The sequence below is a fragment of the Callorhinus ursinus genome, unplaced genomic scaffold, assembly GCF_003265705.2.
Source record: "Callorhinus ursinus isolate GAN/ISIS: 27379988/994484 unplaced genomic scaffold, GSC_fseal_2.0 scaffold90, whole genome shotgun sequence".
NCBI lineage: Eukaryota > Metazoa > Chordata > Mammalia > Carnivora > Otariidae > Callorhinus > Callorhinus ursinus.
In genome coordinates this window covers 1,225,904-1,250,925 of record NW_027397152.1, presented here as the reverse complement: position 1 = coordinate 1,250,925, position 25,022 = coordinate 1,225,904, and the positions used below count along the sequence as shown (strand labels likewise).

The following is a 25,022-nucleotide window of genomic DNA, read 5'->3' as shown; positions in this document are numbered from 1 at the left end:
TTTTATTTATTTATTTGAGAGAGAATGAGATAGTGAGAGAGCATGAGAGGGGGGAGGGTCCGAGGGAGAAGCAGACTCCCTGTTGAGCAGGGAGTCCGATGCGGGACTCGATCCCGGGACTCCAGGATCATGACCTGAGCTGAAGGCAGTCGCTTAACCAACTGAGCCACTCAGGCGCCCCAAATTGTAACATTTCTTAAGGAGAAGGGACCACAAACTCTGGAAAAAGACCTTGGTGTCACCTTTATTACCTGTGCCTGATGATGGTGTCCTTCTGAGATTGAGTGCTTCCTTGAGGAATAGATGACACTATGGTGACTCTGAGGCCTCGGTTTTTCTTGTAATCTGTGTCCAGAGTGCTGGGGTGTGGTGTCTTCTTTACCACCCTAACTTTATATTTACTACAAATATACTAAGTACCCTAATTATTAAGGTGTTACCCGTGAGACTTTAGGTGTTTCCACTTTTCCAGTATCTGGGTCAATTAACAATCTCCCATTTCAAAAAAACAGTTTTTGTTTTTGTTTTTTTTCTTTGAATCTTCCTACTGGTCTAGAGATAACAAGTCCTGGAGGGATACTTCCTCTTCGGATCCCCACCCCCACACCTTTTTGCTGTTCCCTCCCCTAGGCACTGGCCTGTTTGATGACTCTAATCCCAGTATAATGCTTCCCTTGGAATGCGGAGACTTTGCATCCTAGCTAAGGAACTGGTAGGTGGACTTTACCCTCCAGGACCCACACCTAGCTTCGGAAGGGGGTTGAGCGAAATGCCTTCGAAAAGGCATTGAGCGCCAGCGAGGGCACCAGACTGTTGGCTGCATTTAAGATTCCTCTTCAACCCTAAAGAGGTACACAATAAATATTTGTTGAGAACAGTATCCAGAGCCCAGCAACGTAAACTAATCTCCTTTTTACATATCTCAACGGTTAAAATAGAGGAAGCCAACTTTAACGTTGTTTAACCACAGCTAGCGTTTAGCAGGTGCCTATAGTTTGCTGAGCACCCCTGACCTGACTTTACTCTTCTGTGGCCTGGGATCAATTCCTCCATCTCTTGAAAGGCTAAACTCTAAAGTGGATTCACAATCTGGGTTGAGTCCCCTTTTGTTTAGAGTGAGGGTCATTCCTATTCATTGTAAACTTACATTGACTTTTACCCAATTCCCATTCATTCAACAAATTAAGCGCCTAATGTGTGCCAGTCCCTGTAGCAGGCGTTTAGGATAGCAGCGAACAAAACAAGAGATCCTTTCCCCGGTGGAGCTTAACGTTGGACGAGAGACAAACGATGAATATGATTCAAAAAATTGAACTATGTAATTTGGAAAATGATAAAATACTACAGAGAAAAAGGTACCAGGCTGGAAAATGATTTGTGGAGGCCAGAAGATAAGGGGCTGCGGCTCAGGCTGGGGAGAAGCGACACGAACTAAAGTCGCGGAGCTCTGGCGTTTTGAGGACCAGGGAGATACCCTCTGCAAAAGGACATCAGAGCAATCTGATTTATGTGGAGAGAGGTGAAGGGCAGAAAGCGGTCTAGACAGAGATTCCCGTCGAGAACCGCGGAAACAGAGGGCTGCTTTCCAACAAAGGCGAGAAGATGCCCTGGCGGGCATCTCCTGTGCCCGGGCGGGGGCGGCCACACACCGCCAACCATTACGCCCCCAAAATGGCCTCCGGTTGCCCCTTGCCGCCCCGCCCGCGGCGCTCCACCGCCCGCCGACCCACGTGACCCAGCCCCCCTCCCCCCGGCCGGCGACCCCCGGTCCAATTCCCTGCGGCGAACGGCCCCGCCCCTCGAGAGAAACGGACCAACCAGAGGAAGGGTAAGGCGGGGCGGGTGGTGACGGCCAATGGGGGTGGAGCTCCGGAGGGGAGTAACAGGTTGGTGGTGGGGGAGGGAGCGCGGAGGGACGGAGGGGGAGGGCCCGGGAGCGGCGGGTGCAGCTCTCCCGGAGCGCGAGCCCGAGCCCGGGAGCGCCGAGCCCGAGCCCGGGAGCGCCGAACCCGGGAGCGCCGAGCCCGGCTGGGGTGAGTGAATGCGGAGAGGGAAGAGCACCTGAAAGGCAAGCGGGCCTCAGGGGCAAGGGGCGAGGCGATCCGAGATACCCTCCTCCGGGGTACAGGTGCTGCATTGGCGAGGGGAGGAGGGGAGGTGAAGCTAGGGTGGGAGTAGTGATTAAGAGCTGGCTCCTACTCTAAGGTACCAGAGGCAGGTGCCTGGGAACGTGCCAGGTGAGTCTCAGGACGTGAAAGCATTTCAGGGCCAGGTTATCTCTGGAGGTCAGACGCCGGTCTCAGGGGCAGAATTTCTCTTGGAGACCAAGGTGTTAGGGGGAAGTAGTTAGTCTCAGTTGGACAGGGGGTTCAGAGACGTAAGGGGAAGGCATCCAGAGGTGCTGTTTCCCTGAGGTTTTCCCCCTGGCTGCCGTTCTGAGCTGGCGCTGACACCTCCTTTCCGGCTTTGAGATGTCTCTGAGGTGTGGAATCTTGCTCTAACTCTTCACCTACAGGTGAAGACACTGAGGGGCAGAACAAGAAGGCACCCCCATCTCTTTGCTAGGTGTGAAACTACTTAAGCCTTCAGTTTCTGTCGCCTTTGCTTTTATGCCTGGGAGAATTTTTCCTTCTTCCTCTTCAGAGAGTGCTCTTCAAGAGAGGGATAGGAGGAAGCATAGATCCCTAGGCCTACAAAATATGTAGAAATACTTTTTAATGAGGCCTCTGATTGGGGCTAATGTCAAACCCTCTCCCCAAGCACACGTACTTTCTTCTGTGGTTCTAGATGGAGTCATTGGATGCGATTTGGGAGCCTAACCAATTTCCTTTTTTTTTTTTTAAAGATTTTATTTATTTATTCATGAGAGAGAGAGGGAGAGAGAGAGAGAGAAGCAGGCTCCCAAGGAGCAGGGAGCCCGATGTGGGACTCGATCCCAGGACCCTGGGATCATGACCTGAGCCGAAGGCAGACGCTTAACCATCTGAGCCACCCAGGTGCCCGCCTAACCAATTTCCTTGATGCCTCCCAGAAGATCCCCATTACTCCTTGAAACCCCACAAGGCATCCTTGACTCTGGGACCATGATGGCTGTCAGACTGGCAGGAGGCACCAGTGGTATGGGAAATAGGCAGGACTCCTTAGGAGACCACAAGACTAGGGGAATTGGCACCTCTAGGTCTCCAGGCTGGATGAGAGCTGCACATTGGGGCCCAGACAGACTTCTGAGGCAGATTTCCTTGCCTTAGGCAGGTAAGGGAACCAGAGCCAGTCTTAGCTTGGCCCCTTTGATGCCCTGCCTGAGGAAAGTTGTTGTAATTGGGAAATAATTAGCAACCGCTATGTTGTTCATAGGCTGCCTACGGGTGCCTCTGCACCTCTTCTTTCCTTGATATTTGGGAGTGGGGGGCTGGCCCTAGGGGACTGCTAATCCAGAGATTTGCTTGACCCTAAGAGGATTCTGGCTTGCTAGAATCCTTTCTTCTTTCCCCAGGCTGACCTGCATGCTATCAGCCCTGTGGGAGGTGAGGAGAAGGTAGGGTTGCTTCTCTTCATGCGGTGGCCGAGGGGAGAACTAAGGCCCAGGGAGTTGGCCAAGGCAAGTGTGGGATGAGGAATGCGACTTGGGGAACTTGAGAGGGAGGGGTGGGGGATACAAAGTCTTCCTGTCACATACTGGCCTGTCACTCACCAGGTTCTTTGTGTATCTGTTCCTCCCTGTTCCCTCTCCACCTTCTGTCTACTCCTTCAGAGCTTTGGCTCTAGGCTGGACAGCCCTTGCCCATGGTTTTGCCCCCTGCCTCCTTTGTGGTGTGGAGTTTCTCTGGTCTGCTTTATGAGCTGCTGGTGGAGTCTCCCTGGCCCTCCCCTTCCCCTTGCTTCTCAAACCAGTCCAGCCAGTTTGCAGGGCCCAGTTTGTCATTGTGTTTTTTCCTCCACTGGCCAAGCTGCTCTAGCCTGGCTCTCAGGTTTCTGTTTTTTTCAGTGGATGGGCCGGGAGTCCACTTGGAGTGGTTCTTTTTGATCCATGGGGAACCTTCTTGTCTTTGTAACTCTTTCTGAGAAAATAACCAATTGATCAAGGTCACTGAGGTGTCCTTTTCTATTTTGACCATTTACTTCCCTTGTTACCTCTGAGGGGAGTCTAATCTCTATACCTCTCATTCTTCCATTTTCTGAATCTGCCAGTTACGTAGCATCTAGCATGTTGCCTGGCCCTGTATATATCAGTTCTTCCTCTGCACACCCCAAACCACCCCACCCCCACTTCCTGCCAGAAGTCCAGAGACTGTCACTCCTAGTTGGAAGCCAGATGCTTATGGCTGGGCCAGAGGTGGCGGAATTGGGGCAGGGCAGGCTAATGAGTAACTCAGGGAGAAGTGGCTGTCTGGTACAGGTGCAGCGTATCCTCCCTCTCCTTACAGGCAGGAATGGCAGAGGCAGACAGATGAAGTTGAATTAACCTGTGGCCTGAGCTCTTCCCAGAGTACAGTTGGTGAGGAGTGCCCTGGGCACATGCCAGAGGAGGGAAAAGCAGGGGCAGGCTGTGAGAGGGAAGCCTCTCTACTCCATGTTTCCTGGCACTGGATCGCTGTTTACCTGCCTCTGGGGCTTACGCAAGACCTTGGAGCTGCCTGGCTCCCCTGGCCACGCCCCACTGTCCTCTGTAACTGAAGGCGGGTAGGTTTCGGGTTTTCCATGTTGAATCATTTAGAGCTCTGCTTTCTGACCCACTCCAAAGATCACTTCAACCCCCCGGCCCCTGACCCACCTGTCCCCAGGACTAATGGTCCATTGAAGTTAGGGAGTCATTGGGACCTGGGGGCACGTTCAGCACTGCCTCTGAACAACTTGGTGCGCTTGGGTGGGTGAGGGACTGTGCGCTCTGCTGGGCTAGTCTGGGAGCTCCTTGACCTGGATCTGGAATATCAGTAGATGTACTGACAGAGTAGAGCTGCATTATGAATAAATCATGTGACTTCTGAGAGCTGGCAGTCTAGGCACATCTGGATCCAAAATTATGACTGAATGGGGCAGGGAGAGGTCTTGTTACTGGGGCAAATGAGAAATGGCTGTGAGGGGGTCATTGGGTAAATCTCCCCACTGCTGTGCGAGTCTGCCTTGGTTCAGGATACAACCTTTAACAAATATTTATTGATACATACCATGTCACCAGGCCCTGGGGCCACCGTAGTCAGCTGAGAGCCATGTTCTTTGCCCTCCAGGAGTTTATAATCTAGTGGGGGAGACAGACAGGAAACAAATCATCACTCTGATAAATATATAAAAATAAACAGGCAGGGTTGTCTGGCTGGCTCAGTCAGTACAGCATGTGACTCTTGATCTCGGGGTTGTAAATTTGAGCCCCACATTGGTGTAGAGATTACTTAAAAATAAAATCTTTAAGAAAATAAAAAACTGAGGTAAATTCATTGAAGGACAACTGTAGAACATATAACATGGTTCTGATCTAGTTTGTGGGAGGAGGTGGTTGGGAAAGTCTCCGAGGAAGTGACATCCTTCTGTGAAGCACTTGAAGCCAGGAAGGTCCTTTTAGGAGGAACGCATGTATGCAGGGTAACATTTGTTGTCAGCTTTGTGACAGGCATACATGCTGCTAGCTATGTTTCATGTTTTGTCATTTTCCCTCTTTTTTTTTAAGATTTTATTTATTTATTTATTTATTTATTTTAAAGATTTTATTTGTGGCAGGCAGAGGGAGAGGGAGAAGCAGGCTCTCCGCCGAGCAGGGAGCCGGACGTGGGGCTCGATCCCAGGACCCTGGGATCATGACCTGAGCCGAAGGCAGCCGCTTAACCGACTGAGCCGCCCAGGCTTCCCTAAGATTTTATTTATTTGAGAGAGAGAGAAGGTGAGTGGGAGGGAGGGGGGAGAGAATCTGAAGCAGACACTGTGCGGAGCGCAGAGCCCAACGTGAGCCTCCATCCCAACGACCATGAGATCACAACTTGAGCTGAATCCAGGAGTCAGACACATAACTGACTGAGCCACCCACATGCCCTTATTTTCCCTCTTTTTATTAAAAAAAAATAATGAAACCTAAGTAAATTACATGCAAGAATCTGAAGTGTAGAACATGATAAAATTTTTTACAGCTGTATACACATAATTATTGTTGTCTAATTCTCACAAGTATTACCTCATGAGGTATTATCATTATACTTATTTTACCGATGGGGAAACTGAGGCTCAGAAAAGTTGGGATTTGCTCAAGGTTATATACATCCAATGAAGAGCAGGGCTAAGTTCCTTTTTTACTGGATGAGGTTTGGAGAACCTTTGCCTTGTAGCTTCTTTCCTGGTCCCATCTCTTACTTGAATTCTAACAAAGGACCCTGTCAACTAAATATCCTTTTGTTTGGAGTATCTGAGGTTGGTTAAAGTCCTCCGCAATGCTGGAATGGTGGGAGGACAGAGGTCCTTTAGTTCAGGGTGGGCTTGGAGCTGTCCATGAACCTCTTGAGATTCTGTGGTAAAAGTTTGGGTGGACTGTTTCTTGGAGGGGGGGGTGCATTACTTTAATCATTCTCTCAGTGGAGTCTCAGAACCAAAAAGGAGAAGAACCGTTGCCAATAAGGGCTCCTCCCTCACTATTCCTTTCTCTGGAGGGGAAGGGCTGGGAATGCTAGGAATGTTCTTCCCACCAAGCCCTTTCTCACCTGCAGGTAGGCCACTCCTTCCCCTCTCACCCCCGTTTCCTGGGCTTCCTAGCTTGTCTAGAGTCCCTGAAGGGGGCCTTGCCAAATTTCCTTGGCCGAGAGCTCCACTGGGAAATCGAGGTGTGTATGTTTGTGTGTCTGTGTGGCCCTTGATACACTCCTCCTCCAGTTAAGTGCTAGGCTGTGGTTGAGATTAGTCGCAGGGCTGGGGAAGCTGGCTTTTTTATTTGCTTCGAGGAGAACCTGCCCTCCCCAGTTTCTGGAGCCAGAGCACACCTGGAATATTTTCCATTTGCCGACTCTAATCTTGGGTTGATGTGAACTGGAGGAGTTGGCCTATGGGTAGTCCTGGCTCTGGCCCTCATGTGGGACAAATCTGCCTATCCTAGGGCCCTTTGGACTGACATTCTTAAATGTTACTGAAATCTTTTTTTGCATAAACACTACATCTACATGGCTCCAAATTTAACAGGGACAGTAGAAAGCTAGTTACTCTCCCATCTCTGTCCTTAGCCCCCAGGTCCTCCAGCCCAGAGGCATCACTGCTATCCTCCCAGAAATGGGATGGCATACCTTGGTGGAGGGGGGTCTTCTGTATTTTAAAAGAGCTCTGGGAGTAGAAGGCCCCTTTTCTCCATTGGGATAGAGGTATCTATATGGTGGGGTTTGGGTTCCGCCTTCATTGGGGTTGGAGGAGGCACACCATGCTATAGGCGTACGTGCGAAGATCAAGCAAAATCAAACTCTTGATAAAGCCAAGCTCCCTAGGACTGTATTAGAGGAAATGGATTCTTCTAAGTCGGTGGGTTTCAAAATCTGGAATCTGGACCAGCAGCATCAATATCTCCTGGAAATTTGTTAGAAATGCAAATTCAGACCTACTGAATCAGAAACTCTGGGGACAGGGTCCAACAGTCTGTGTTTTCATAGGCCCCTGAGGTACTTCTGCTCAGATAAAATATGAGAACCACTATTCTATGTAGAAGGAACGGCAAGGTAACAAGCCACACAAAAGCCAGACAGGTGGAGGTTTCTGGGTTTCTACTCCCAGTCTCTCAGCTTTAACTGTTTTCTTAATTTCCTAGGAACCCTCCCATTCATGGAGCAGGCATCCACCATGGCTGAGCCCCGGGGCCCTGTAGACCATGGAGTCCAGATTCGCTTCATTACGGAGCCAGTGGGTGATGCAGAGATGGGCACCCTACGTCGTGGTGGGCGACGTCCAGCTAAGGATGCAAGAGCCAATACCTATGGGGTCGCTGTGCGTGTGCAGGGCATCGCTGGACAGCCCTTTGTAGTGCTCAACAGTGGGGAGCAAGGTGGTGACTCCTTTGGAGTCCAGATCAAGGGGGCCAACAACAGAGGGGCTCCGGGAGCTCTGAGCTCTGACTCGGAATTCCCCGAGAGTTCCTACTCTCGTGCCAAGGAATTTCCTGCCCGCTCACAGGGCAGCATGTCTGATGAGGAGCCTGGGGCCCACTGGAATGGAAGGCTACTCCGATCCCAGTCCCAGGCCTCACTGACAGGCCCTGCCCCTGTGAGTCCGACCACCAGGAGCACTAGCTTGCTGGAGCTGGTCCCCCAAGGAGCTTCCCCTGGGAGCACCATTGACACTGCTCCCCTATCTTCAGTGGACTCACTCATCAACAAGTTTGACAGTCACCATGGGGGGCAGGCCCGGGGCCGGACTGGCCGGCGCATGCGGACGCTGCCCCCTGAACAACGCAAGCGGAGCCAAAGCCTGGACAACCGGCTCCCACGGGATACCCTTGAGGAACGGGAGCGTCGGTCCCCCAACCACTGGACTCCTAGCACAAAGCATGACAGCCACATGGGCAGCTCCAAACAGCCGGCCCAGAGCCAGAGCCCTCTTGGTGGCTTTAGCCGTTTCCGTCAGACCCAGGACTGGATCATTCAGAGTTTTGAGGAGCCACGGGGGAGAGCCCAGGACCCTGGCACGCTGCAGGTCAGACCCCGTTCCTCTGTGGCTTCCAATCCCTGACCCACCAGCCCAGGGACCCCTTGCTGATTCAAATAATTTAAGGCAGAAGGTTTCTACTTTTGTTCTCCACTTTACTCATCTTTTTTTTTTTTTAAAGATTTTTACTTATTTATTTGAGAGAGCGAGAATGAGAGAGAGAGAGAGAGAGAGAGAGAGCACATGAGGGGGAGGGTCGGAGGGAGAAGCAGACTCCCCGCTAAGCGGGGAGCCCGATGCAAGACTCGATCCCGGGACTCCAGGATCATGACCTGAGCTGAAGGCAGTCGCTTAACCGACTGAGCCACCCAGGCGCCCATCCACTTTACTCATCTTCTTAATAGATGGTATTCACATGTACAAGATATTTCCATGGAAACTAACTGTGAAATTAGTCTTCACAAGCATGAGAGTCCCTTGTTACTGCCCGGCCATGAACTGTGCCTCAGTCACTAGCATTTGCTAGGTCGGCAGCATGAGTAAGGCAGGCCTGGTAATACGAGCAACTTCCAGTGCTCTTGTCAAAACTCCCACCTTTGTCTCCTACTCAGCAGTGTAAGTAAGTGGGAGAGCGACTTCTTAAGCCTGTTCATTGACAAATTCTAATACATTAACTGTCAGTAGCAACAAATAACTTACCACAGAGCTCACAGTTAGTTGAGATCTGTCTGTCAAGGAGAATCTGGGGGCGCCTGGGTGGCTCAGACGGTTAAGCGTCTGCCTTCGGCTCAGGTCATAATCCTAGGGTCCTGGGATCGAGCCCCGCATCGGGCTCCCTGCTCCGGGGGAGGCCTGCTTCTCCCTCTTCCACTCTCCCTGCTTGTGTTCCCCCTCGCTGTCTCTCTCTCTGTGTCAAATAAATAAAATCTTAAAAAAAAAAAAAAAGGAGAATCTGGCTGGCTTGCAACAATAGTGAGAGGTGTACCCTGCTTGGACCTCTCCTGGGCCTGCTGCTCAGGTCAGCGGTGTTGCCTCTTTTCCCCACGTGAGGCTTGTTCAGCATGCTTGGAGGGCCTCGTCTCCCACCTGCCGCTGCTGCGCCATCTGAACATCACCCGCACTGCTGGCTTCATCTTCCTGTTTCTCTGGGTTTATGTTTTGCAGTTCAAGTCAACTCCAGACCTTCTCCGAGACCAGCAGGAGACAGCCCCACCAGGCAGTGTGGACCATGTGAAGGCCACCATCTATAGCATCTTGAAGGAGGGGTGAGTGGGGGCCCTCCCAACGGCACAGTCACACACCTCCCCTCTTTTCCTTCTAGCTTCCTTCCCCGTCTTGCCTGCCCTTAGCTCTTCCTTCTCTCATCTCTGCTACCTCTTCCCTCCCTTAGCCTTTGCTTCTGTCCTTTTCATCCTCCAGAAGCTCAGAAAGCGAAACCTCTGTGAGGAGGAAGGTCAGTTTGGTGCTGGAACAGATGCAGCCTCTGGTGGTGAGTGGCCACCTCCTGGTGGGAGCAGGGGGGCAGGGTTGGGCCTCTCGGGCCTGGGTCTGGGTGTGGACCTGTTATTTCCTGCCCTTTCTCTGGCAGATGGCTTCTCCTGGGTCTGCTAAGGCCCTGGCTGGGCAGAGTGAGCTCACCCGAAAAGTGGAGGAGCTTCAGCAACAGCTGGATGAAGAGGTGAAGGTGAGGGGAGACTGGAGGTGCAGGAGGCACACAGGACACGGGAGAAACCGTGGCCTGGGTTGCTCTTCCAAGTGATCAAATGAGCGCTTGTGTGTGCTGTGATAACGAGAGACAAGCGTGTGTGCTGGTCCCAGCAAGGACTTCTGGGGTTCCCTGAAGCTTAGGGAGAAGAGCACATTCATCAGAGCTCTGAGTACCTTCCATTCATTTCCTTTGGAAGTTCCCACCCTGACTTTGCTGCTGGCTGTGGATGCCTTGAGCAGCTTACTTACCTCAGTCCTTTTCACTGCATTATGATGATGGCAGTACCCAGTAGCTGTCATTTATTGAGTGTATTTTGTATATATATTTATGTGTATTTATTAGAGAGCATGAGTGGGGGGAGGGGCAGAGGGAGAGGGAGAGGGACAAGCCGACTTCCATGCTGAGTGCAGAGCCTGGATCCCAGGACCCCGAGATCATGACATGAGCCGAAGTCTGATGCTTAACCAATTGAGCCACCCAGGTGCCCCTGTTGAGTATATTTCTTGTAATAGGTACCGTCCTGGGTAATACATAATAATTATAGTGATCTGTAAAGTTGGTATTGTGGACCCTTTCATGGTAAGAAAACTAAAGATCAGACAGGTTAAGTGACTTGCTCAAGGTATTAAGTTACAGAGAAGGAATTTAAATATTCAGGTCAGCCTTATGTGGAAGTCTTAACTACTCCCTTTAAAAAAAATATTGCGGGGCACCTGGGTGGCTCAGTTGGTTAAGTGTCAGATTCTTGATTTCAGCTCAGGTCCCATGATCTCACGGTCATGGGATCAAGCCCCGTGTCAGGCTCCATGCTGGCCATGGAGCCTGCTTGGGATTCTCCCTCTGCCCTTTCCCCCACCCTTGCGTTCTCTCTCTCTCTTAAAAAAAAAAAAAATTAAAAAAGTTTAAAAAATACTGCTCTCACCTCTCACAGTATTGCCTTGCATGTAGTTGGTACTCAGTACTCAGTAAGTATTGGGTTGTAACTCCTCTTATTTCCTGGAAAGCAAAATAGTGTACTGGTTAAGTGGTCAGCTGTGGAGTCAAACTGAGTTCAAATCCTGGTAACTGTTGGCTGTGTAACTGACCTTGGGCATGTTCTTTATATGTTCTAAGCCACTGTTTCTGTAACTATAAAGTGGGGATAATAATTGTACTGTATTATTTATCTATGGCTGTGTAACAAATTACCTCAAAACTTAGCAGTTTGAAACAATCATCTCCCGGTGTCTTGAGGACCCAGAGTCTGGAAGCAGCTTAGTTGGGTAGTTCTGGGTCTGTTATGTAAGAGTTTCCAGTCAAGGTATTGGCTGGGGCTATAGTCATTAGAAGATAGTGGATGTTGGCTGGAGGCCTCCCTTCCTTGCTGTGTGGACCTCTTGGTGGGGCTGCTTGAATGTCTGCACAGTATGACAGCTACCTTCCCCCAGGGTGAACCATCCAAGAGAGAAGAAGGTAAGGAGGAAACTTCAGTGTCTTTTTAGGACTGGTCGCAGAAGCTACACATCGCTTCTTCCTTTTTCTGTTTGTTAGAAGAGAGTCCTTAAGTCCAGCCCATAACTCAAGGGGAGAAGCTTCCCCTTCTGAAAGGAATGTCAGAGAATTAGTGGACATACTTTAAACCATCACAAGTCCCAAGGCTTGTTAAGAGAATTAAATGCAGATAATAAACACAGGGTTCGTAGTGACAGTGCCCGTCATTTAGTGAGGCACATTTGCATTACTCCTGGCCCTCCTGAGATGCTTTGCTTACTGTCCACCTGTGTTACTCGCCCTGCCTTTTCCAGAAGCGGCAGAAGCTAGAGCCATCCCGGGCTGGGCTGGAGCAGCAGCTGGAGGAGAAGACAGAAGAGTGCAGCCGACTGCAGCAGCTGCTGGAGAGGAAGAAGGGGGAGGCCCAGCAGAGCACCAAAGAGTATGTGCAGTCGATGGTGCATATGGGACTACTTGGGGACAGAGGCCAGAGTTGGAGGTGCCACCTGGGTGGGAGAGATGGAGAGAAATCTCTAGAAGCTAGAAGGGGCAGACAGATAATTTAAATATAGGACCTTTCTTTTACTTTCTCTATCGGTAATGGTGATTATGCCTGAGTTGGGGTACCTGGATTTGCCTCTCTAGTTCAGGCTCTAAATCTGTAAAATAGGTTAATAATAGTACCTACCTCACAGGATGGTTCATTCAGCAGATGTTTTTGCAATGAATACTGTGTGGCAGGCACTGATCTAGATTCCAGGCAGTGAACCATTCAGATGACGAGCACTGCTCTCCAGAAGCATAGTTTCTAGCGGTGGCAGGGGTCTGGGGGGAGACAGACAGTAAATAGTCAACATATTAGGTAAGTAAATTTGTAGCATGTGAAAAGGTGGTAAGTAGAGTAGGTCAAAGAAGATTGAGGGCCAAGTGGTGGAGGAGCAGGTTCCAGTATTAAATAAAGTGGTCAGGGGAGGCCGCATTTAGATTTGAACAAAGAAGGAGGTTTAAATGAATTAATATATGTGAAGTGTTTAGAAAACTGCTTGGCACCTAGCACTTGATGATATTATCTATTATTAATTATCAGGCTCCAGAACATGAAGCTTCTTGTGGATCAGGGTGAAAGGGCACGACATGGACTGGAGACCCAGGTGATGGAGCTGCAGGAGAAGCTGAAACAGGCCCAGGGGCCGGAGTCTGCTAAGGAGGCACTAAGGAAGGTAGGGAGCAAGATGGCTCCCACAGCTTCTGCCTCCTTTCAGCTAGAGCACCCTCAGATCTGTTCACCTGTAGTTTCCCCACAGTATGGGCAGTAGGTAGCTGATTATGGGTACCCCTCAGTGTGCTCTCAGACAGATTCAATGGTGGGGTGGGGGTTAGAGCCCAGAATGGTGGGCAGAGAGCACCTGGTACTGAGCCTGACAGGTACAAGGTGCTCAGTAAACATTTTTGATTGACTAAATGAATGAATAGGCAGGCAGATCCTAGTAGAGTCACCTCTGTACTTCCATCTTCATTTCCCCAGGACCTGTTAGAGACCCGGGAGCTTCTGGAAGAGGTCTTGGAGGGCAAACAGCGGATAGAGGAGCAGCTGAGACTGCGGGAGCGGGAACTGACAGCCCTGAAGGGGGCCCTGAAGGAGGAGGTGGCCTCCCGTGACCAGGAGGTGGAAAACGTCCGGCAGCAGTACCAGCGAGATGCCGAGCAGCTTCGCCGGAGTATGCAGGACGCAACCCAGGCATGTGACCAGAGCGGGGGCTGCCAGAAGAGGGCATCCTCCCACCCCTAAGAAGGAGCTGCCTTGAGGTTTCTTGGTATTTTGGGACTTTCCTGGTCGTAACTGGAACTCCCTCTAAATGACGCATGAGATGTAATGAAAACCTTGGCCAGAAAACCTATAAGGGCAGAGTGAGGGGATGCAGGCCAGGAGCACTATGAGGGTATGTGACCAAAGTCCCATGGGGAAATAAATGGGGGAGGCTTCCTGTAAATGATAGTGGCGGCGGTGGGGGGTGTGTGTGCTGTGACTTGGGGAGAGGTTTTTGCTAGTATCGCACCGGGCGCCACTGGGATCTCACAATGTGTAGCTGGTGTGGTGTCCTGAGGGGTGGCCTGAGCCTCCCCTTCCACACACTTAGACTTTGGTCCGAAGTGCATTCTCCCTCTGAGCCTCCTGGCCCCCAACTGTCTCCTTCCCTAGGACCATGCTGCATTAGAGGCAGAGAAGCAGAAGATGTCAACCCTGGTGCGGGAGCTGCAGAGGGAGCTGGAGGAGACCTCAGAGGAGACAGGGCATTGGCAGAGCATGTTCCAGAAGAACAAGGAGGAGCTTAGAGCCACCAAGCAGGAGTAAGGACTTTGCCTCTCTCCCAGGAATGCTTATCCATGTTTCCTATATCCTGCTTCTTTTCTACCCATGCTGTGCCCTTTACTCTGCTGAGAGAGGGTGCCCAGTCTGTTGGCTTCTGGGTAGGTGGTTTGCATTGTTCTGCTAACTTCTCCCAGGCAGGTGGCCTGACCTTGTTCCCTTTCCCTTTGCATTCACCTGGCTGGGCTCAGACTCCTGCAGCTGCGGATGGAGAAGGAGGAGATGGAAGAAGAGCTTGGGGAGAAGATGGAGGTCTTACAAAGGGAATTAGGGCAGGCCCGAGCTGGTGCTGCAGACACTCGCCAAATGGAGGAGCTCAAGAAGGTACTCTGAGGGGCACCTGGCTGGCTCAGTCAGTGGAGCATGGGACCATTGATCTCAGGATTGTGAGTCTGAGCCCCATACTGGGTATAGAGATTACTTAAAAAAAAAAAAAAAAAAAAAGTGCTTGCATTTGGGATGTGGAAGGGCAGGTTGGGGTGACGGCCACTGACCTTGCCTACCCATGAGGTTCCCTGTGTACTTGGTTTTCAGGACCCACCTTGCCTGCTCAGCCATCTCACCCCCCCACCACACTCTTTGATGCAGTTGGGCTGCTCTTGAGTATACAGGTTTTTAACAGAAAGGACTCCCGGTTGGGTTCTAGCCAGAGGCTGCTGGCTGCCTCCCAAGAGACCTCAGGGGGAGTGGCATTTAGATGGATTTGTGAAACTCCAGGGTCATTTTTGCAAGCTTGGAATTTGGTCCACACAGGGAGAGTTGCTCTGTCAGGAGGGGGTGGGAGGGTGGGGAGTGGGGCAGGGTGATGGACTCATTAACTACATCTATTAAACAAACATTTACAGTTAGAATGCCAGTTTATTAACTTGTAAAGTGAAGTGTCGTCACACAGCCTGGAATATTTGCATCGGCATGGCCAGCTGACCTACTTGGGAAGCCAAATTGCAATTTGAAGGCTCCTTATAGAATCTAGACGCAGGGATTTTATCATGCATGGATGTTTTATAAATGATAAGGTCATCAAATTGAAGCGAATACAAATATTTCTTCATATTCCTGGTATAGGTTTATGAAGGACAAGAAAGCAACTAATTATTTTGGATGATTTAGAAACTTAGAAAATATTTTTGTTAGTATAGGGAAGTGGCACTTACGGCCTCCTGAGGATCCTTCTAGGTTTATAGTTCTTTGATTCGCTACACTGGATATGTAGTTGGTGCTCATTTAACAAGTATTAATGATTCAATGCCTGTTTATCATGCCTTTATTATAAGACTGCCTAATTGTAATCAAGGTTATCATATTAAACGAGTAAAGAAGTATAGCTCTAAGTGATGATTTTCCAGATAAATAAAAGTCTGAGCTTACACAAAGTCTGAGCTTACACAAAATACTTGAAGAAAACTGTAATAAACTTTGACCAAACATACTTTTAGTGATTGTGAAATGAAAAGTGCTCTTAAATTTTTCTGTTAATATGAAATTAACAAATATCAAGGATAGTCTGAAGTCTGTTTGCTATATTAGTCGACATAATAAACTTGGACATTCCTCTGGGCAATCTTGATTTATCATATGAGATAAAGCTAAAAAGTAGTAACTAGTGCTTCATTTATCTCATATATGAAGTATATTTTATCAAGTACTCAAACAACATACGCATTAGGAAAACAGACCCCATCCAGTGTAGACCACACGCTGTGCTGTTTTTTTCTTTGTAGTTAGTTTTGTTAGTGTCTTACATCAAAAACTCAAAATATATAACCTTTCAGCCTAATTATGGTACTTTCTGAATTTCAGAAGTAGCTGATAGCTAAAGAACTAGAACTAGAGCTCCTATTTTAATTTTTTAAAAAATATTTTTATTTTTACACCCAATGTGGGGCTCAAACTCACAGCCCCCACATCAAGAGTCGCATGCCCTACCCATTGAGCCAGCCAGGTGCCCTAATACTTAAACGTTTTAAAAAAGAAATAAGAGCAGCGCCACTGTTTTGGTTTTCAACATATTTTCTTTTGTTTTTGATACAGCCAATCCTATTTTATCCACACCCTCACCTACTCTCACTTCATGTGATTTTTTTTTTTTTTAGTATATGTGCTGCCGAAGCGAGCACCATGTGATTTTTTTTTTAATGGAGATTTATTTCACATACCATAGAATTCACCCTTTCAAAGTGTACGATTTAGTGTTTTTTTTTTTTTAAGATTTTATTTATTTATTTGATAGAGAGCACAGGCAGGCAGAGTGGCAGGCAGAGGGAGAAGCAGGCTTCCCACTGAGCAGGGAGCCCGATGCAGGGCTCGATCCCAGGACCCTGGAATCATGACCCGAGCTGAAGGCAGACGCCTAACGACTGAGCCACCCGGGTGCCCCTCTATGGTTAACCATTTGAGAAACTGTCAGAGCCCTTGCCCAAGTAGCCACAGCATCTTTCATTCCCCCAGCAACGGATGAGAGTTCCGGTTGCTGCGCAGTCTGGTATCCCAGGCCGTGTCTGTGCCCTGTCACTGTCCACCTCCCTTTCAGGACCTGCGCCAGACACAGCAGGAACTTAAGGAACTGAGAGAAGAGCAGCAGAGCCAGGAGGTGGCTGCGCGCCACCGGGAGCGGGAGTTGGAGAAGCAGCTGAGGGTTGAGGCTGATCGAGGCCGGGGGTTGGAACAGCAGAACCTCCAGCTACAAAAGACCCTTCAGCAACTGAGACAGGACTGTGAAGAGGCTTCCAAGGCAAGGGGAGTGGGCACAGGGCTTAGGAGGTGGAGGCTGAGGGGTCTGGAGGGCATGGAAAATTCCCTACCATGGGTATGTACAGACCAGATCCTTGGTCCTAGGTGTGTGGTTAAAAGTAGGCAGGATTTGGCAAGGGGGAGGCAGGGCTGCACCTGGTGATAGCCACCACGTCTCTGTAGGGGTGGGCTTCTCGGGGACACTAGCACTGTTGAAGTCTGTCTAGTTCTCGTGGGCTCTCTTGGGTGTGGCTTTGCTGGCGGAGGTTGGTGACCTGGAGCCCCGGGTCTGAGCTGCCCCTCCCCGGACTGGCCGTAGGCTCAGATGGCAGCAGAGGCAGAGGTGGCAGTGCTGGGGCAGCGGCGGGCAGCAGTGGAAACGACGCTTCGGGAGACCCAGGAGGAGAATGACGAGTTCCGACGGCGCATCCTGGGTCTGGAGCAGCAGCTGAAGGAGGCCCGAGGCCTGGCGGAAGGTGGGGAAGCGGTGGAGGCAAGGCTCCGGGACAGGGTGCAGCGGCTGGAGGTCAGTGCTTCTGCCCACACCGTTGGCTTCCCCCGGCCCGCCCTCCTCTCATCTTGGCTAAATCCTCCCCAGCTAAATCCTCAGCCGCCCGTTTTATTTTGCCCCATGTGTGCTTCCATTTGCCTTCCCAATCCGCTGTTAAACTTGGGTTTATATCCTGGAGCGTGCTTTGCTGTGGACATCTCGGCCCTTGCACTGCTATTGTTGTCTCTTATTCCCACCCTGGGCTTGTTCTCTGTGTCTTGATTTCTTCGCTGCTTCCTCTCAGCCCGTTTTCACTGCCCACCTTTTTTGTAAATCACTCTTCTTGCGTCCCATCTATTCCCCTCCAAACGGCTTGTCTTCCCTCTCCCAGGCAGAGAAACAGCGGCTCGCGGAGGCCCTGAACGCGGCTCAGGAAGAGGAGGGGGGCCTGGCAGCTGCCAAGCGAGCACTGGAGGCCCGGCTGGAGGAGGCCCAGCGGGGGCTGGCCCGCTTGGGGCAGGAGCAGCAAGCACTGAACCGGGCCTTAGAGGAGGAGGGGAAGCAGCGGGAGGCGCTCCGGCGGGGCAAGGCTGAGCTGGAGGAGCAGAAGCGCTTGCTGGACAAGACTGTGTGCCAGCTCAACAAGGAGGTGGGACACGGGGTGGCCTGGGCTCTCAGGAAGAGGCCCAGCTCTTACACGGAAGCATGGCGGCGGGGGGTGGGGGGTGGTCAGAGTGTGTGATGTTTGCTTTCCTCAAGTTCGTTGCTGGGGAGGCCAAGGCCGAATCTTTACAGAGGGGTGTCCTTCCTCCCGCTCCTCAGTGTTCTTGTCCTCCCCCATACATCCCATTCCATGTGGTCTTGGTCCTTGGAGAATGTCTCCTGGGATTCTCCCTTAGATAGCTGCAAGACCTGAACATAAGAATCTTCATTAGTAGGATTTTCTGTTTGGGGTAAGGAAAGGAACGTTCCATAATCCCTCCCTAGATTCTTTAAGACCTAAACACAAGAATTTTTGTGGGTGGAATTTTATATTTGGGGGAGGGCAAGGTTCCCCTCCTAATCTCTTACTTTATAAAGCTAGAGCAAACAAAAATATTTCATCAGTTCTAAAATGCACATTGCATCATCTCTGAAGTTGACTTGTGTCATAACGATGGTTACAGTTCAGTTGACGGGTTTTTCTTTCTTAGTGGTACATCTTAACAATCACTGGCTTCTTGGGTTTGTTGAAATATGGTCATTTAAGGTTTACTTTGTATCAGACACTTTTATGGTTTACTTTGTATCAGACACTTTTATAAGTACTTCACATCATTAATGTAATTCTCACAACAACCTTGTGATGGTAGGTACCGTTATTTTCCCATTTTACAGGGAACTGAGACCCAGAGAGGGTAAGTAACTTGCCTGTGGTCACATAGCTAATAAGTGGTAGAGCCAGGATTTGGACCCAGGCAATCTGTATACCACTTACTAGCCATACTAGGGACCTAGGCCCAGGGGAGAGCAAGGGAGGGCTGCTTCGGCCATAAGGAGAATCTGGGGCTCGGAGGAGGGACAGAGGTGTAGTGCTAAAAAGGGTCTTTTCTCTGCCTCTCAGCTGGAGCAGATTGGGAATGACTCTAAGCAGGCCCTGCAGCAGCTCCAGGCCCAGCTGGAGGATTACAAGGAGAAGGCCCGGCGGGAGGTGGCAGATGCGCAGCGCCAGGCCAAGGAGTGGGCCAGTGAGGCTGAGAAGAACTCAGGGGGGCTGAGCCGGCTTCAGGATGAGGTAGGAGGAGAAATGGCCCAATGTCCTTGGTTTTAAGGTCATTGCCTCTTTTTTCAAGATTTTATTTATTTCAGAGAGTACAAATAGAATCTTTAAAAGAAAATCTTAACACTGCGGTGTCAGTGGAAGTGTGGTATCAAAACAGGCATGTCTGACAGAGTAGGTGCTTTAAATATGATAGCTGGTTTTATTTTTATTTTTTAAAGATGATAGCTAGTTTTAATGCTTCACAATCTTTTACAGTAACAATTTGTAACAATTTTGTGTTTTTTGATGACATTAAACCCTTTTTGTTTTGTTTAAAAAAACCCAAAAAGTCTCAGTACCCAACCTGGATCCTGTATTACTTAAATCACAACCTCTGGGGTGGGGACCCAGGATCATTTGTTTAAAAACGACTTAAGTGATTCTAATTTGTGTAGGGCATTTTAAAACAATAAAGAAAATGGACTAAGAGCTCCTTTTTGCCTGCTAGATAGGACGCTGCCTGATTCCTGAATTGTTGAATAAAGCTAACTAGATCTTCAAAGAGAAGAAAATGGGACTAAAAGTCAACCTGCTTTTTATTACCACCATGCTCTGGCAATTCTAAAGAATGTCAGTGATGAAACATTTCTCCCCACAGGGGCAGACTGCTCCCATCCCTCAGCCCCCACCTTACTTCTCCAAGCTGTTGCATTTTTCCTTCTGCCCAGACCCAGAGGCTACGGCAGGCCCTGCAGGCATCTCAGGCTGACCGGGACACCGCCCGGCTGGACAAAGAGCTGCTGGCCCAGCGACTGCAGGGGCTGGAACAAGAGGCAGAGAACAAAAAGCGCTCCCAGGATGACAGGACACGGCAACTCAAGGGTCTTGAGGTGACGGCGTGGGGGTGACGGGGCGGGAGAGGGGTGTCCAGGTCCTGGCACAGGTGGGACTTCGTGGGGGAAAGGAGTCAGGACATGCCAAGCCCCCTTTTTGTGCTAGGTATCAAAGGCTGGTAGGCCACAGCTGATGGGTTTTGTTTGAGTGCAGTGTTTTAAATGACTTTGAGTTAATTGCCAATGTTTGAAATTTATACATGTCACTTACTTATATATTTCGCTTTCTGGCTCCTTTTGTCCCTTTGGAAAATCTGGTAACATTGAGCCTCTGTCCTGAGTTGTCTGCAGGGCAGCAGTTGGCTGGAACTGAGCAGCGGCATCGCCCCTTCAGAGTGAACAGGGGTCTCCAGGTTGCTGTGTTTGGCAGTGACGATAATACCAGTGACAGTAGCAGCAAACACATATTATGCCACATGCTGGGCACTGAAGGCTCATTCAGTCCTGAGAATAACCCTGTGGGGTAGGCTCTCCATTTTATAGATGAGGAAAACAGACACACAGAGAGGTTAAGCAACTTGGCCATGGCCCTTCTGCTAGGAAGTGGTAGATGATTTTCAGACCCAGGCCGCGTGGCTCGAGCCCATACCCTTAGCCTCTATATGGGACTGCCTGGGTACTTCCTTGGTCTGAACCCTGGCACTTCGGTTTCTGACTCTCCATCCCAGCTTTGGCTCAGGCACTTTGGTTTCTGTTTTCCCATTAGGGAAATAGGGCTGCCCCACTGAAGAATTGGTTCTGGGTTTGTCATCCTGCCAAGGGCCAAGGCTAGAGCAGGCTCCACCACCCTCTCCCCTCAGTGCCATGGCTGGTCAGCAGAGGGTGCTAGCTCCATGGTGGCTCTGGGCAGGGGCAAAGACCAGCTGGTTATGGGACAAGGGAGACAGGAAGGTCTGTGGAGGCTGGGCTTTGGAAGGGTCCTGGTTGGGGTTTAGCATTCTGGTGTCCAGCATGTGGGGCAGAACGAACCTCTCGTTCCTCTGCCACAGGAAAAAGTCTCACGGCTGGAAGCGGAGTTAGATGAGGAGAGGAGCACTGTGGAGCTGCTGACAGAACGCATGAGTCGTGGCCGGGACCAGGTACCCCCTTCCTTACCCCTCGGCCCTCTCAAAAACACCTCCACCCTCCCATGTTTCATAATCTGGAGAATTCTGGCTGCTGAATCTCTGCATGGCTGGTGCTACTTCAGGGTCTCCTCTGCTTCAGGACGGGTAGAAGGAAGCCAGGGATTTGAGTGGGAGAAGGAATCCTGGTGGCCTGGGATCCTCTCTGCCCTGAGTCCAGGCTGCTTCCATTCAGAAGGGATGCTAGTTCCTGGTGAGATGGAGGAGGCCCAGTTTAAATTCTGTGGCTCCTCCCATTTGAATAGGCTGTGATTTCTTAGTTGCCTGAGAATTGTGGGGATTCAGAGAGCAGCCTACACTTTACTCTGCTTCATGGTTCACCTGGCCGGTTCATTGTTAGCCCTCCCCAAATCTGGCTCCTCTCATCCACTAGGTAGACCAGCTGAGGACAGAGCTCATGCAGGAGAGGTCTGCTCGACAGGACCTGGAGTGTGACAAAATCTCCCTGGAGAGACAGGTGAGCAGGGGAGTAAGGAGTCTTGGGGATAGACCCCAGGAGGCAGGTAGAATGACCATAGGAGGGATCAGAAGTGGAGTGTGACCACGAAGACTTTCTGTCCCTCTCAGAACAAGGACTTGAAGAGCCGGTTGGCCAGCTTAGAAGGCTTCCAGAAGCCCAGTGCCAGCCTCTCTCAGCTTGAATCCCAGAATTGGGAGTTGCAGGAGCGGCTGCAGGCTGAAGAGAGGTGATGTGAGCCCATCCTCCCTCTCTCCCTCTGGGCTTTTCTCTGTCTTGCATGTCAAACATGGCCAACCTGGCCTGATCTTTAGGGGGATCCTTTCTCTTGGTAAAGAGCAGAGGGAGTTGCAGAACTTCTGAAATGTGAATGACCTTATCTCCCCAGTTCTTTGGTTCTGCCCCTGGATCCTCCCTAGTGTGACGTGACTCAGAGGAGTTCATGGAGGCTGGAGGAGGCCAACTAGGGTTTCCTTTAGAAATGGCAACAGCCATAGACAACCCCCTACCATACCCTCCTAGGGAGAAGACCGTTCTGCAGTCCACCAACCGAAAACTGGAGCGGAAGGTTAAAGAGCTGTCCATCCAAATTGATGACGAGCGGCAGCATGTCAATGACCAGAAGGACCAGGTAAGGATGGTAGCCGGGGCCAAGCACCCATATGGTAGGCATATACCATATGTGTATTTGCTTGAAGGCCAAGGGAGGCCCCATCTCATAGGTCTTCCTAGCTTTGACTCTCCTTGTGTAAGGATGGAGACTAGACTGGAGGCACTGGATTAAGACAGTCATAGTAAGCACATGCATTGAGTGTGATATGCTAGGTTCTCTTTCTCAGTGTTACACATGTATGAGGCTCATTTAATCCCCAAAACAAACCTGTGAAGTTAGGGAACTTGCCCATTGTCACGATATTTTTCTAGGGCAACAATCCCTTGTCAAGATTGCTACAGGGGAGGGTCCCAGCCCATGGTAGCAGCAGATACTTTTCTAATGTGGGGACTTGGTATCCTGCCCAGCTAAGCCTGAGGGTGAAGGCTTTGAAGCGGCAGGTGGATGAAGCAGAAGAGGAGATTGAGCGACTCGATGGCCTGAGGAAGAAGGCCCAGCGTGAGCTGGAAGAGCAGCATGAGGTCAATGAACAGCTCCAGGCCCGGATCAAAACCCTAGAGAAGGACTCCTGGTATGGGCTGCTTTTCTGTCCCCTGGTTCAATCAGGATAGTCATGTGGGAAGGGAATGGGTTCTCTGGAGCTGAATAGGGAGGAGGATCTCTAAGATGGGACTCTGCAGTCACTCCTTCCTGGCTGGAAGCCTGTATAGTTATTCTTTAGTATCTCAGCCCACTGTCTATATATATATCCCATCTCCTCAGATCTCAGGTTGGTGGGGGATCTTGTACCCTGAGGCCTGTGTCCTTGGCATGAAAAGCATGGTTGTCTCAATCTTTCTGTCTCCCTCCCTTACAAGTATTCCTCTCTCTCAGGCGCAAAGCCTCCCGCTCAGCTGCTGAGTCAACCCAGCATGAAGGGCTGAGCTCAGATGAGGAATTTGACAGTGTCTACGACCCTTCTTCCATCGCATCACTGCTTACGGAGAGCAACCTGCAAACCAGCTCCTGTTAGCTTGGGTCCACAAGGGACCAGAAACCACACTTGCTGCCTGCCCTGGCCAGGCCTATTCTGCCCTGCCAAGCCTTGAATTCCTCATTCCTGGAAGGGGGGGACCCAATTATTCAGCCCTAAGACTGGAGGGGTGTGAGTGATGGTGATAAAAAGGGCATCGGCACTAAGCTGGTAAACAGGCTTTCCCTTTCCTCTGGAGGGGTGGGTATTTTAGGCCAACTGAACCCTTCCTTATCCTCCCTCACAGCAATAGGATGGTCAGCATATAGGCTGAGGGGGATGGAGCAGGATAGGAAGGGATAAGACATTGCCACGTATATAAAGCTTTATTTCTTTAGCCCTTAATCCTCAGGCTCAGGGAAATACCTTAGTGATTTTGCTCCCTTGACTCCTGCAGTGTGTTTTCCTCCCACTCTGGAGCAGGGTGAAGGGGACATTATGGGTAATGGACACACTGGGGTGGCTCTTGGATGCTCCTCTTTGCACAGTCATGGGACCCATATGTAGTCCCCACCCCTCTCCACTCCTATATATTTTGTCTTCCCCAAGCCGGGGGATCCAAGGGATCTGTTCTCCCCTTCCTAGCTTCACCACTCCTACCTTCCTTTCCTTTCAGTGCCTTAGGGTGAGGAGGTAAGGATGCTCTTCTTGCCTTCTCTACCTGCACATTCATACCTCTCCAAGGACCAGCCTTTCCCCAACCAGGGCCCTCAGCTTTCCCTGCTGCCCCAGTCTAGATAGAGAACTACTGGCTCCTCAGCTGATGAGCCCTTGGGGGATGGACTTTGCTAGGACCGTGATAAGGTGGTGGGGCTTGGCTCTGCTCAGGGTTTCCATCTTTCCTCCTCTCCTTCTGTGACTATGGATGTGTTTATAAGGGGGTTGCATCTGGGAATCCTGATAACTGTCTACACGAATTTGAAAAGCAAAGGTCTTCCTTGTGGCTTCTCTGACCCAGATGTGCCCAAGCTCAGTGGGGAACCAGGGGACCATCATCTCAGGAGCTTGGACCTGACACACGGCTTCCTGCCTAGGGCTAAAGACTGACTCTTGGTAGAAATGGGAAGAGGCAATGGAAGATTTATTCCTCCTTTGGGTTTTGGGGAGAGTCAAGCCCTGGTAGGGAGGAGGTAAGGGAGATGATTTACCTTTTTTTCCCCCCCATCTCTCTTTATTTATAAAATCATACTTTGTTTTTAGTTTCATGTACAATGCCCATAGGTACCTCTCTTCCTTCTGATTTACCTTTCTTATTTCCTAAGCAGGCTCTGTAAGGAGCCTGAGGGAGGAAGAAGGCTGTTTTCACCAATGACTTGTAATTCCATGATTTTTTCTTTTAAATCTTCTATTCTGCAAATTAGAGATTTTCTCCCAAACCAACCCAAACTTGATTTTATTTTAAATTAAATATTAAAATTATATATCTATACTGAAACCTTGCCTTCCCATTCTTTTCCGTGGCTTATTTGGAGGTCTGTTTTATGAAGAAATAATTTTATTTTTATTTTATTTTTTTTAGATTTTATTATGTTATTGTTAGTCACCATACAATACATCATTAGTTTTTGATGTGGTGATCCACGATCCATTGTTTTCGTATAACACCCAGTGCTCCACGCAGCACGTGCCCTCCTTAATACCCACCACTGGGCTAACCAATTCCCCCTCCCCCCTCCCCTCTAAAACCCTGTTTGTTTCTCAGAGTCCATAGTCTCCCATGGTTCATCTCTCCCTCCAATCCCCCCCCTTATTTTTCCCTTCCTTCTCCTAGTGTTCTCCATGCTATTCCTTATGTTGCACAAATAAGTGAAACCATAT

At 50.0% G+C, this 25,022-nt stretch overlaps 1 protein-coding gene across 9 annotated transcripts; it reads left to right on the top strand.

The window, feature by feature from the left end:
* The first annotated feature begins 1,922 nt into the window (after window positions 1–1,922).
* On the top strand, window positions 1,923–24,639 carry CGN (cingulin). Of its 9 annotated transcripts, none has more exons than XM_073888422.1 (24): window positions 1,924–2,033; window positions 3,494–3,602; window positions 4,429–4,684; window positions 6,691–6,800; window positions 7,766–8,646; window positions 9,763–9,863; window positions 10,018–10,087; window positions 10,187–10,282; window positions 12,091–12,218; window positions 12,864–12,996; window positions 13,302–13,514; window positions 13,977–14,125; window positions 14,336–14,468; window positions 16,675–16,875; window positions 17,194–17,400; window positions 17,756–18,013; window positions 18,968–19,138; window positions 19,834–19,995; window positions 20,988–21,077; window positions 21,496–21,579; window positions 21,690–21,808; window positions 22,102–22,210; window positions 22,600–22,763; window positions 23,066–24,639. In XM_073888422.1, the coding sequence occupies exons 5-24, from the start codon at window positions 7,780–7,782 to the stop codon at window positions 23,202–23,204; spliced, it is 3,594 nt and encodes a 1,197-aa protein (XP_073744523.1). In that variant the 5' UTR covers window positions 1,924–2,033; window positions 3,494–3,602; window positions 4,429–4,684; window positions 6,691–6,800; window positions 7,766–7,779; the 3' UTR covers window positions 23,205–24,639. The 9 variants fall into 9 exon arrangements, 8 of the variants coding, with proteins under 8 accessions (XP_073744527.1, XP_073744521.1, XP_073744523.1 ...); XM_073888421.1 differs by lacking the exon at window positions 1,924–2,033 and adding an exon at window positions 3,119–3,252; XM_073888423.1 differs by lacking the exon at window positions 3,494–3,602 and having other exon boundaries at window positions 4,425–4,684.
* Window positions 24,640–25,022: the final 383 nt, after the last annotated feature.